A 14,023-nucleotide genomic window follows, 5' to 3' on the forward strand; every position below is an offset into this window, starting at 1 on the left:
GCTGACCCTATGGCATTACCTTCTGGGTTTGCTATTCTGTGTGGAAATTTTAGGATCGAATCTGGTTCAAAAATTGCAAACCTCTAAATGATCCCTCAGTGGTAAACAGTGCAAACTGGTTTGTGACTACAGTACAGTGTAAACACTGCCTTAAATACTGTTTTCCCTAGTGATATGAATCTTTCTCAAGATCTTCTAATCTGTGTGGCAGAGAAATGTTGTAAAATGGTGTTCTCTGCATATTAGTTTAGTTCTGAGTCTCTCTTCAAGTAGCTCTTTGGTTGCCACAGTGAAAGGTAGCTTTCATCAGATGCTTACACCTTTACTGCTTTCCTTAAACTAGTTCTGTTTGTCTCAGACCTTTCTTCGAACAAATGAAGTATTATTTTTGGAATGAAATCCCGAAGTTGCTTATTAGGTAGGAGAACCTCTCAAAAGGTTCTGTTCAGAAAAAAGTTTGCAAAGGAACAAATCGAGCAGCAGAGGGCCATCTGGTTACAGTTTCAATCTTTGCTCCGTGACAACCCATATTATCCTGTAACATAGTGTAGATTTAACCTTGGAATCTTTGTTCCTTTTACATCTTACCTTTTTTGTTCACTTTTTCTGACACAATCTTTATTTTCTTAGTTTTTGTTAATTACTTTTTTCTTGAGAAACTGCTGTTTGTTTTTGTCACCTAATAATTTGTGGAGGATGAAAAAATTCAGTGTCTATTTCTTTTGTTAATAAATTAGATGTTTGACATTTTGAAAGTGTCTTCTGTCTCTGAAACTTTTTCTCATTTTGTAGACTAGTAAAAGTTGTTTAAGTATTCTTTTCAGGTTTAAGTGGATTTTTTCCTACTTTCCAATAACACCTTTAATTATTGATCATTTTGTTTGCTTCTTTTCTATACTGGCCAGACTTGTGCTACTGAATAAATGTACTACCAAAATGCAGATGTTCTTTATACAATTTACTTCATTTTTGAAAGAGTCCATGCTTCTGGATTTTTATTTTCACGATAACCAACAGCAAAGTAGTTCAGTGACCTAGGAAGATTACCAAATAAAGTACGTAAGGTCTTTTAACGTAAAAATATGTGAACCTTCAGCATAGAGTAAGACAGACTGTCTCCTTCATTAACTGAAAAAATTATTTTGAAGTTAATTTTAAAAGCAATTCTATAATGAAGGAGGTAATAAAGTAATTGTCAATTATGCATATGGATTTTTGTCTGAAAGGCAAATACCTTTAAAATATCTGTAAAATGTGAAGCTGAATTGGTATGGTACAGATTGTGTAATAAAAGATGACGTAACATCTCAGTAGCTGCCACTCAGTAGTAACTGGAATACAGAACCACGTTCTGCTGTTAACAACATTGAGTGAATGGATAACTTCCTGAGGAAAACCTGTTGATTTTGATCATGATTTTTTCTTGTTTGTTTGCTGTTTGAAATTATTCACTTATATTTCCACAGATAATTTTTGGTATGTTTGTCACTCATGAATAGATAAACTGGGGGGGACTTGTTGAGTTACTGAATGCTGTCAGTTGTGAAAGGTGGCTTCATTCTGTAATTCCTCCACTAATTTGAATAAGTTCTCTGTTAAAACTATCATTACTGAAAAGCTTCATTTTTTTATAAACTTATAAACTGACGGCTTAAGTTTATCCATGGTTAATATGTTTATTCTTGTATCAAAAATATTCTGCAGCTTTTAGAATTTCTCTGACTTGTCCATGTGTTTGTGGAAAGCCAGTCAGTCCTCCTCTGTTTTGATAGGTTAAATAGATTTATTTTAGTATTTGTTTTGTTTTATTTTTTTTCTTTCATAACAGTCTCTCAGTTGTCTCAGACATCCTAGTGACACCTCTGCATGCTGTGTTAAAGCTAATCTTGAATATTGAGGACAAGAAATGTGTACAGTCTTTGAGGGGAATTATGGCTGATGTCTGTTGTAGTTCTGCTCATTCATGTCTATACCTAAGAAAGTCACTTTCTTAATCTTGTGTTCACCTTTTTCATAAGATGCATACATTTTTGTCTCTTACTTGATCAAGGATCATTGATCTACCCAGGTAAGCTCCATTTTACAACAGCATCTCATGATTTCAGTTGATAAATAAGTTTTGCACTGGTTATCTTTATATTCGATTTAATTTAAATTAGGTTACTGGTTTCTTGACATATTACATTCTGATCTTCTTTTCTCCTGCAATACCTTCTGGTATTAAATTATAAGCAAATTTCAGCAATTTTCTTCTTTCAGAGCTAAAAATCTTATCTCAGTGGACCTGAGATAAGTCTCACAGGAATAACACTAGTCACTTCTCTGTCATCCAGTGTTTTCTTTCCTTTTAACAGGGTTCCTTTAACAGGCCATTTTTTACCCACCACATAGTTATTGAATTAATTCTTATTAATATTTTCTGGGACAAGAACGTTAATTGGAGTTCACCTATCTCAAAAAAGACATATGCTATCTCTAAAGAGACAGAATGTATCTTTTTTTGGAAAAAGTACTTGCCTCCCACATAAATATATTGTATTGGTCTGGAATGATAATTTGATAATGCATTAGATTCTACTCCTCACATACTTTTTGTCTTTAACTGCTTTCTACTTTAAAATTAATTGTATATTTTCCCTATTAAATATTGCAACCAGATATCCATTATTTCCGGGATCATTATGTCGCTCATTCTTGAGTATAGATGAATTTTCTACTTTTCATTCAAATATCGCCATATAAATTTGATAGGCTTCTGAAAATAATTTAACCAAACCAGCAATTTTGTTATTTTCCCCCCTGATTCTGTCAATTTCAGTACAATAAATATTTTGTTTTGTTTATGGCTCTACCCAGAAGTAGGAATATCTGTCTGTCTGCATTGGTTTCCTTTAGCCCTTTGACTTCATGAAATTTTTAATTATTTTTAACCTCTCTGTAGTTTTTCAGGGAAATTGCATTACTTTTTTTCTCTGTCTTAATGTAATGATTCTGAACTTATTTTAGTTTTATGTGCAGTCTGTAACCTGGCTTGACTTTTAGATTTCTTTTGTTAAGCAGCTGTTATTTTTACTCCACATGAATTTGGTTTTATTAATGATATTTTTTTTAAACACACAATTGTCCAATTAGGTCCAAAGCCCCTAAGCTATGAGGTTTTTGCCCCCATTTGAGAATCTAGTTCCAGATAGCTTTTTAATCTTCAGTACCAGCCGCCTTCTTCCATGAATTTGTTGGAGCAACTGGCTTGATTGATTACTTTTTTTGTAGGAGGCTGCTTGTTTGGTTTCATCAGCCTTGATTACAGATCTACTTCATTTAGTTTAAACTAGGACAACTGGATCAAAGAACTTTTTGTGAACATCCAACCCATATAGTTCTCCCACTTTATCAAAGCCAAATTTTAGGAAATTTATCTTACTGAGTCAGTGGATATTTAGTTGAAAGACAGTAAGTAGATTCAGTCTGTTGGTGGCAGCTTACTGCATAAATATTCATTATTTGAATTTCAAGTTATTTTGATTGGAACTGGAATTAATTAGCAAGTTTGTGCTCTTTGACTGAAATAAGCCTCATTTATCCTTCTAGTGCAAATAGTCACTAATAAGGATTCAAAACCACTTTTATTCAGCGTTGTGCATAAATAAAGTTTATTCCTCCAGTAAAGTCCATGCCAGTAGATTCATTCAAGTGCTGTAGATGATGGTATCATGAGATCTGGATATTATTTATTTACTATGCTCTATGCTGAAACTGTATGCAAAAAGTCAGATTTTTGGGAGCAGCCAACACTATGTTTTAAATAATACTTTCTAATATTCCTCCAGGATTACTAAAGAAGCACCTGACACTTCAGTAAATGCATTGATCAGGATAAACTGTTACTAACAGCACAATCTCTAAACGGTCTGTGATTTATTCTTCATGTAAAGGGCCGTACTACTTTGAAAATTGACTCTTCTGTTAAAAAAAAATAAAATTCTAGTGATAAAATGCTAATTTATTTCAGTGTCAAATGTTGTTTGGTTGACATATCACAGTATATTTTTTTTATTTGTCAGTTCTACAGCCTTCAAATGATGCCTGATAGTTTAGTTATGTTTTTCTTGACAAGCATCTGCAACAGTACTGAGTATCAGGCAAGCCAATTCATCCTTCAGTTATACTCTGGAAGCACATTGCCTTTCACTTGTGTCCACTCTTAGAACTGTGCACCTGTACAGCCTTCCATGAGATACCATTTACACCTTATTTGAAAAATTAAGCTGCACAGAGGAAGCTGGTTTTATTTTTTTGGAATGTGGTAAATGATGGTGCTCAAGCCATAAAAGCAGTCAGATTGTTCTCCTTATTAGATGTATGCTAGTCATGAGCAAATGGCAATAATAAATGCTGGTATGACTCAAGACGTACAAAAACTAGCAACACATCTAACAAGTTAAAAGACGTGCACTTGAATATAGTTTTTCTTCTTAGCAACCATTTTCACTGCAAACATTCATATGCAAAATGGTTTTGATTGTTTCTGCTGTCTTTGTGACACAGGAGTAATCTACCAGAAGAGCAGACTTTGTGAAAACTGACATTGTAAGCATGGAATCTGTAGTCCAGTTGTCTTGATATTTTCATTCCTTTTCTGCCTGATACAAGTATTTTTCAAAGTTTAATGTAGTACATTATACTACCGTCTTTCATCAAGTAATTAAACCTGTATTATCTTTCTTTTTTCCCCCATGATAAAGGTGATCAGAACACAAAAGAGCACAGCAGGCCCTTATTCTTGTAGGCAGTTTCAGCAGAATAATTTTGTCAATCTCCTTGGATGCCAATATTGAGAGAACACCAGGGCTACTCCCTGAAGCTACTAAAAGCAACTCTGATTCATCTGTATGTCTGATTGTTTGTTCTAGTTCTTACAAGGTGGGCAGTTCAGAAGTTCAGCTGTTGGATCCCTGGAGTCTGCAATCAAGGCAGTGTGTAAAGAAGAATCTTCATTTTTCAGCAATGCAAATCTGTTCATCGATATGCCCAGGATCATGGGACTCTTGGAGGGCAATATGGCAAAATACGGCATTCCTGAAGACTCAAGTAAGAAAAACTAACAATCACAAGTTGCATGTATGCATTCAGAGTTTAGAGACATTTTTCCCTCTTAAATGGTAATGTTTATATACCAGCTGACGTCTCAGTTGACACTGTAATCCTGAGCACAAGGGTTGGTCAATAAAAGTTTTATGGCTACGAGATAATTGTGGATGAGACACAAGTGATTCTGGTTGTTTTTTATCTTTGCAAATAATAAATAAGAATATTCCTGTCTTAGAGACATATTTATTAGAATTTTTAAAGCACTTGATATTAAAAATATATCTTTGAAATACAAGATTCAGAATTTATGGCTGCATACCTTTCTTCTGTGAACAGCTGTGGTATTATTGTGCAGTAAAATATGTAAGCCCTCTGGATAAGTTTTTTAATAGTTGATATTCCTATTCTCTTTATCAAGTGCCCAGAAATTCTCTTAGTTCTTACATAATTTCACTTTTGCTCCCTTTCCTCAATATACATTTGACTTACCCTGATTAATTTTAATATTGTTAATAACCTTGTTAGTGCCTTGGTGGCCCTGTATAAAAGAAGCATGCAGTGATAGAGTGTCACTAGGGAAGAATCTGTGACTGTGAATCATGGCTCTATCATCTATCAGTTTCTACAGCCAGAAACACTCTGACTTGGCTGGTACTCTTGGGAGGGAGCCAGAGCTCTGCCCTAGCCTTCTTCACTTGTGTGTGGGATAGCAGAAAGCAGGCAGCTCTGTGTTTCTTTTCTATTTGAAGAATGGAGTTAACAGGATGCCTGATTAGAGAGATTGTTTGGGGCTTAGTCTCTTTCAAAGCTGTTTAAGCCACAAGCCCTATCTGTCTCTTGATGATTTTTTTTTTTTTTTTTTAATATTGTTACAACTCTGGAATGTTGTAAGACATTTTACCTTAGGACCTTGAAATATCTTTAAAGCATCAGTTAGTTTCTCATTCCTATCACTGAATCAATACTGTTTTCCGTATTTTACAAATTGTTAAATGAGTCAATGGAAAATGAAAGTAAAAAATAATTATATGAGGCCACAGAAACTTGATTTGTACTCCTTCACAGTGATTAACTTTTATACTGGGTCTGGCTGAGCCAGAATTGGTTTTCCCCTGTAGCAGCCCTCATGGTGCTGTGTTTTATGTTGGGAGCTGACAGGGTATTGATAGCACACTGGTGTTGTGGCTACTGCTGAGTAGTGCTTACACAGCACCAAGGCTCTTTCTGACATTTCCCCCCCCAAAGTGGGACGGGGTGGGCAAGATCTTGGGAGGGGACACAACCAGGACAGCTGACCTGAACTGACCAAAGGGATATTCCATACCATATGACGTCTGCTCAGTATAAAGCTGGGAGAAAGGAGGAAGGGGGTGGGGTCACCCTTGGTCCTCCGAGGCAACCACTACACGTATTGGAGCCCTGCTTCCTGAGAAGGCCCGACATCGCCTGTTCATGGGAAGTAGAGAATAAATCTGTTTTTTTTTTTTTTTTGCTTCTGCGCGCGGACCTTTGCTTCACTTTGCTTATATTAAAACTGCTGTTGTTTTACCCACAAGGGTTGTTTTGTTTTCCTATCTTATTTTCTTTCCCTTCTTTGCCCTGTTGAGAAAAAAAGGGGAAAGGGGGGGGAAGTGATAGAGCGACTTGGTGGGTACCTGGCATTTAGCCAAGGTCAAACCACCACAACTTTGTATGTATTTTGTGTACCAGACACTTGCCAATGACTTTCTGAAAATCAAAGCAAACTCAGATTAGCAAGCCTTCTGTGTCTTTAGCATATTGATGTTTCTGACAGGCCAGCTTGGAGCCTCTTAATTCTTTGCTATCATTTAACAATGAGTGTGTTTAGTAATGATTGTTTCCTTGAAGAAAGTAAAAATTTGGGCAAAGACCTGGGTGGTCTTAATGATACATTTCTGACATTCATTTCTTTAACTTTTGGCAGGAGTTTAAATATTTTTGGCTTAGTTTTCCATTATGTACAATAATTTGCCTTCCTTGAGGAGTTAATGACATTATTTAATATTTCCTCACAGCACTGGAAATGGGATATTTCTAAAATACTCATAATGAATAATAAAATACTCCAAAACACATGGGCTGGGCATAAAAATCTAAATGTCTCTCACAGGAAACTAATTGTCTTTACTTGAGTGGAAATGCAGTGGGATATCTTGGGAGCTATTCCTTGGATCCTAGTTCTGAAGGACATGCTCTTGCATTAATAGCCCCATCTGATGTAGGAACATGTTTTTTGGTTAAGGAATGGAAAAGTGAATTGATTAGATTTTTCAAAGCAAGAATTTAAGTGTCATGCCAAATTATTTTCCTGTATTTTTGCTAGGTTCTTAGAAATTATACAGATAAAGAAGTCTGTATTTGTGAAGGAATTTGTGTATTCATACTTCTTTCTTATGTAGGAATAGAAAGCTGCAGAACAACTGAGGGTGTGGAGTGAGTCTCTTTTTTTTACGGTGACTCTTCGCTCAGCATTCATTTTGTGAGCAGAGGTTTTGCATGTGTCCTTCCGCTCTAAAATGCACTAATGTAACTTTTAGGATACATGGGGTCCACAGACTGCTTTTCACAAACATGAAGAAGAAGGGGGTTTGAAGATAAGACAGTAGTAAATAAGACAGTTGGGGCCTATTCTTGAAGATAACAGAAACAAGGTCAGGACAAATTAAAACAAACCAGCTAAGACACAACAGAGCTGCACAACACCTCCTAAACAGACTTTTGTGAGCATGCGTGAGCACTAAGGTCAACCAGCAGACACAGTGAGGAAGACTACCAACAACTACCAGGGACCCCTCCAGACCACCACCCAGGAAGAAAGCACATGTGTAATTAGGATGCAGATATTGTAGTTAGTTTCAGGAAATCTAACGCATACGTAACTCATTTCTTGGAAAAGTTATCAATATGTATAATCTCACTGTATATTAGCTGCCACTTATAGATATGGGAGTGTGCTCACCTTTGTGAAGCTATTCACATGTGCACCCAGTGCTGCAATAAAGAATGCCTGCTTTCTAAAACTCCAAAATGAGTCTTAGAGAGTTCCTCTGCTGGCTTTTACAGTAACATTTGGATTCTAATTCTTTTTTTCTTGTCTAATATTTAGAGTTCTGCATTCTCAAGACTATCGTAGACTGTGGTTAAACAGTTTCTATTCAGGGACCTGTAGTGATTGCTTAGTGGCAGTTGGATGGTATTTGGCATGGTGCTATGGCGGACCTTAAATTAAGGCTCAAGATTTTATTTTAATTAAAAATAATAATAATAATCCAACCTCACCTGTGTTGTCTGTCATAAATGTGACTCTGTCTTTGTTTTTGCAGCTCCATTTTGCTTGAAGCTTTATCAGGAGATTTTGCAGTCTTCTAATGGGGCTTTGCTATGGACTTTCCTGAAACCTTTATTACATGGGAAGATACTGTACAATTCAAACATCAACATGATTGACCTCGTCATGGAGAAAGTGAGTATCAAAAGAAACACTATTTCTGTTTATTGATTTTGTCTTTGTACTTCATTTTAAAGGTCCATTTCTCTCAGGGTAGGTAGAAGCAATTGGATAATTGCCTTTCAGAAAACTGGATCCACCCTGTCCCCTGAGTTCTCACTTTGTTCCCACTTAAAGCTTAATATTTCCCTTAACTTTTATCCTACTTCTTACAGTCGTTTCACCTCAGTGTGAAAAGCAGAATTTTCAAAGCCCCTTAACCCTTGTATAGAAAGATTAAAAAGAACACATTAGCAGAAGTGTCATGTGAACCTGTATCAAGGTGCAGGATATACATATTCCAAGTGTGCTTTAGCCCTCAACATTTTCTTATGATGGGAACTCTAATGGGGCAGCATAGGGAACTGTGGGGAAGGGACACCCCAGGAACAAAAGCCTGTTCTGAGAGAGTGACTGAGCTGTCTTTAAAAAATAAAAAGCATCCAACCTACAGTGCATCCTTCCTGATTATGTTTCTAACACCAGTAGTATGAATGACCAGTAATAGCTGAGCTGCCATATGTGTGGACACTGATGACTTGATATTATTCAACAGTTTTTACTGTCTCTGCAGTTTTGATATGGTAGGTGCTTTGTCTTGAGCATGATAATCTACAAAGACATGTTTGTTCATGACTAGCTTTGAGGCACTTCTGTAGGAGGAGGGATCACGGCTTATTTTAAGTACACATTAGAGTTCTGTGCAAATTTTGTATTTATCTTGCAAACACATGATTTTTATCCTGAAATGTTACTTATTGCGGGAATGGTAATTTAGGTTAATTTAGAATCTAGAAAAAAGCATTACTGCTTGTAAGTGGTACACAAAAAGATTATATAACTTTAAATGTGATGGTGACTATTTTCCGCTTAAATGGAGTACATCATGGTATTCTGACTTATGCTCTAAAAAGATAGTAAAAAGAGCTAAGCTAAAAAGCGTGTGTTAGATAGCAGATACTAGGTAACTATAGTTTCTGCTATGAATTAAAAATAAAATTTCAGTGATTTAATATTTTGTAGTTAAAGAACCGAATTTGGGCAATAGGCCATCTCTCTGGAGTCGACTATAATTAATTTTAAATTTTTAGTCAGCTAAAAATAAAGCTGCTCTTTATAGATGGAAATTCTATAAAGGATAAGTTGTAAGAAATTATAAAAATTCCAAATAGTTCTGAATACGTAATTAAATTCTCTGTTACAATGACATTTAGAATAATGCACTTAAGACATTTCCACATTATTTTGCCAATATGCTGAAACCACATTCTTAAAAGCATCTATAAGAAAGATAAATCTCCTGACATATGTTGTGTTCCCCTATAGATCTTTTAGTGAAATCAAGACTGAGTAATACAGTTCAGAATGAAGTTTGCTTGTGTTCTTTGTTTTTCATTTTTTTGTGGTATTTTTTTTTTTTTTTTTTAATGCTCTGGAACAATACAAAGATTCTGGTAGATGCCTCTAGCATAATCTCTCCTTCTCATGTATTCTCAGGCTCACAAGAGTTCTGTCACCTTATTCAGGAATCTATATAAATACACACCCACCTTTCCCCCAAACCTGTAGACCTAACAGGCAATTAAGGATGTGTATCTGTTTATGTGTAAATATGAAAGTAGCAGGAAAGTTTCTTCAGCAATTTTAAAATTTGTTTTATTACAGAATCCTATCAGCTATTGCTTGAACAGAAACAAAACTTAAACGTAAAATATTGTCCCAGATATCTTGAACATGGCTACTAAAATCTGACCTTGTACCTCTTACGCAGCCTACTGAAATTGGAACAGAAGTTTTAATTTCCTTTGGACTATGTGACCCCATGACAGCTATTTACTAGAATAGAAAGTAGAGGATTAAAGCTATAAAGAACATTGACGTTTGTGTACTAAGATATATTTGTAAATTTTTCACATGGACTATTTTTATTAAGAGTCTGTAATTGACCATTCTTCGATAAATTGTGAGGTTGCTGGTTTTACCTTCTGAGAAGTCAACAGTTTTAATGTGTAGAATAACAATGAAAGTGAAAAAAACCTACAGGCTGCAGTGCTGACAGAGCAAAAATGTTCAGTAGCAACTGGCATCCAGGAGTTCAAAGACCACGTGTGATGTCTTTGATCTGTGCTTTCGCAACTGAACTTTTCACCACTGATGAGATGATCTTATGAAAGTATTTATTATTTCAAAAGATTCTCAGAGTAGATCTTATATTCAGGCAGTCACATTGGCACAACTTTGTGCTATTTCTTTGTAATTGGAACAGTCAGAATAGATATATATACACAAATATATATATATAAAAAAATATAAGTGCAGCAAGACAATGAGAAATGAAAGAAGCCAGTCTAGCAAATTCATTAATTTCAGTTCCCTGCCTTATTGTCTAGTATAATTAGAAAAATTGATAATGAGCTGAGTAAGTTCTTATTCTAAACTTACATATCCTCTCTGGCTTTGCATAAGCACACTTGACTTGTCTGTCTGTTAAAAGATGTCATTATAAAAGCAGTTCAGTAAGCTCAAAATAACATTTTTATTTATTGTTACATCAGGAAGAGGCTTAGACATATTCAATCCAGACAGGACTGGATATTGAAGACTCTAATTTTAATCAAAGGCAATATCCAGCCTAGGTGTTATAAAGAATATTTATTTTAATGGATCTTCATTGATCAGGAAGAAGAGAACTTGAAGAGAATTTCTATTAAACATCAAAGTCCAGCTAGTCATTAGCATACAAACACACGGGAGTTGCTTTACCATGTAAGATTAAGCATTCCATTTTGGGTTCTGATTCCTACTGTAATCAGTAAATGCTGTATAGGTAAGAACTGAAGAACATGTCAGTAAAGTGATATTCCCTCCAAATACTGTCCCAACTTCCAAAAACTTAAGGGTCAGGCTTGCCAGGACTTTCTTGCTATAATTTGTTCACTTGCTTTTTGAGCTTATATAAACCCTTAGTATTCATAGTTCATATAGTGAGATATGCTGCATCAGTGACCTCTTCCTCATTTGCTTGTTCTTCAACTGAGGCCACTTCTTTTTTAAAATCTTGTGTTTATATCTCCCAACTATATTTATTTCTAATCTCTATCTCTACTACTACTCTTTACTGTAATTTACTATTATTATATAACAAAATTAAAATTTACTTAGTACAAATTTTAGAATTATCAGTCTGTAGTCCTCTGGTTCCCCTAGCATCTTTATGAATATCATTGCATTTGTTATTTTCTGGTTCCCTGATAACAAGGGAATTTTAATCAGGAGGTTACACTACAGTGAGTACTTCAACTATTTAGTCCTTGAGCACTGTTAGAATTCTTGGCTGGATGTTATCTTGTCCTGGAAGCTACTTATTGTTCATTTTGTTAAATTGTATGACCTTTTTTTTACTGCTGCTTCAATTTGAGACAGATTCTCTAAAGTGTTCTCCGCATAGAAAGCTTCTGGCTCAGGAACTTCCCAAAAGCCTACTGTGGGGAATGAGAAAACAAAAAAATGAAGGAGGAAAAAAAAAAAAAAAAAAAAAAATCCCTTTTTTTCCTAGTCTTTCTTGTATTCTTATTTGGATTTGGATTTTTTAAAAGGATGTTTCCTAGTAGCTTCCTGCTGTGTAGTGTGTGTGTGCATGCATATGGTCTTTCTTAAGTCTCTCAAATCTTTTTTTGATAGGCAATATATATTTGTTCAGTTTTGTCTATGCTGCATTAAATAGTCTCTGTACCTCCTGCACACAGCTTACCCTTTTGCTGCTTTTAATTTCTTTCAAATATGCTTCTACATTATATAAAATTCATCTTTTCCAGAAATCCATGCTGCTGCAGAAGTTTTTGTTGTTGTTTGTATAGGAAAGTTGAATACAAGCACATTATGGTTACTATAGCTCTCTGAAAGTAAAAAAAAAAAATTCTTTGCACTATTCAGAATCAAGTCAAGAAGTTTGGTATAACAGTTTCTAATGATGTCTGAAAATTTGATCTCCTTGTGTTCCAGCATGACTCATGTTTGCTCTGTACTGGGGAAATAGCAATCTCCCATTCTGGCTGTTTTTCACCCTTGCACCCTTTCTGGTCTCCCTCAGCTTGTCACCATCCTGCCTGTGCAGTGGGTTACATGATCCAAATATTCAGGCCTGGGATTTCAGTCCATGGGGTTTCTGTGTTGCTTATTAACAGAAGAACTGGTTTAGCTGATTGGACACCAAACTTTAGTTTTACATTTAGGATAACTCTCCATTTGAAAGTAGAATGGGGAAACTCATAGAGGATGCATTAATTCTTCAGGAGAATGAAATTATCTGTAACGGTCTCTTTGGGGCCTTCTGTGCTACAAACAAGAAGAGAGAACCACCACAAATTGTTTTCCTGTATTGTGCTAGCAGTGGGATTTTGCAAAAGACACTTAAAATTACTATGGCAAAAACTGTGTACTTTCAATAGGAATTATTGCAAAAAGTGTGGTCTCAAATTGGAGTTTACAACTCATTGCAGACACTCTTTGCTGGGAAATGTCACGATCTCTACCATAATAGATTGTTAAATGCACTTCTGTGACTGATAACACCAATTTAAACAGAAAGATACTGCGATATTTTCTAATCTTGAGTATGCTTGTGATCTTTTTAAAACAGGCTGTAAAAAATTGATGGTTGTTTGCTAGTGACTAAGAGAGGAATTACAGCTTATGTTGGACTGGGACAGAGAATATTTTGCTATACTCAAGTCTTCCTCTGCGAGAGTATTTTGAAATAGATTGATTGGTCAGTTGAATTTATTTTCCAGACCATCCTTCCAACTTTCACTTTTATTATATATTCAAAGTAGTTTGAATAAAAGACTCACAGGTCTGCAAATGCTTTCTTTTGAATGTGTCCTAACTGTGTGGTTTTGTGTGTTTTTCTGAAGCACCTCTATGATACTCTGTATGAAAGAGACATTATAGAATAAAGAGGTCTTTATACTTCAGGTAGGAGGCATACACACAGCAGGAAGACTTTGATTTGCTTTGTATTCAAAGACTGAAACAAATACCTTTAATTTCTTAAGTAGAAAAAAGAAAACATTGATATCCTTACTGCAGACTGCCAAAGTGAAATGGAAAGGAGTTGCAGAAGATATGAAGCCTGCCAGTTTTTTCTGTTTCTTAAGATTTGCTATGCAGTTTTTACTTCATTTGTCACCATGTATTCTTTTTCCCAGGCTAATTTCACTTTTGGTTTTGTGGAAAACTTGAAGACTTATTCTGAGACATGGCTTAGGATGTCTGAGGTTTTTAAAAGCAGTGGAAATGTCCTCACGGTCTCACGACTGCAGGTTGGTGAACTGTGGGATGGCTTCTTATTTTCCAATTATTTGCTATGTGATCTAGACAAATTTCTACACATATAAAGCTGTCCATCTATCTGAAAGGTTAGCTTTA

General features: G+C 35.4%; 1 protein-coding gene across 1 annotated transcript in view; it reads left to right on the forward strand.

Annotated features, from left to right (window-relative positions):
* The window catches only part of LOC141938195 (ATP-binding cassette sub-family A member 13-like), a 166,216-nt gene that overhangs the window by 23,031 nt on the left and 129,162 nt on the right, over positions 1 to 14,023 (forward strand). Inside the window, exons 12-14 of the mRNA XM_074857198.1 lie at positions 4,911 to 5,088; positions 8,433 to 8,572; positions 13,804 to 13,917. Coding sequence (XP_074713299.1) covers positions 4,911 to 5,088; positions 8,433 to 8,572; positions 13,804 to 13,917 — 432 coding nt within the window. The remainder of the gene's footprint in view (positions 1 to 4,910; positions 5,089 to 8,432; positions 8,573 to 13,803; positions 13,918 to 14,023) is intronic.

This window comes from Strix uralensis, chromosome 1 (assembly GCF_047716275.1).
Source record: "Strix uralensis isolate ZFMK-TIS-50842 chromosome 1, bStrUra1, whole genome shotgun sequence".
NCBI lineage: Eukaryota > Metazoa > Chordata > Aves > Strigiformes > Strigidae > Strix > Strix uralensis.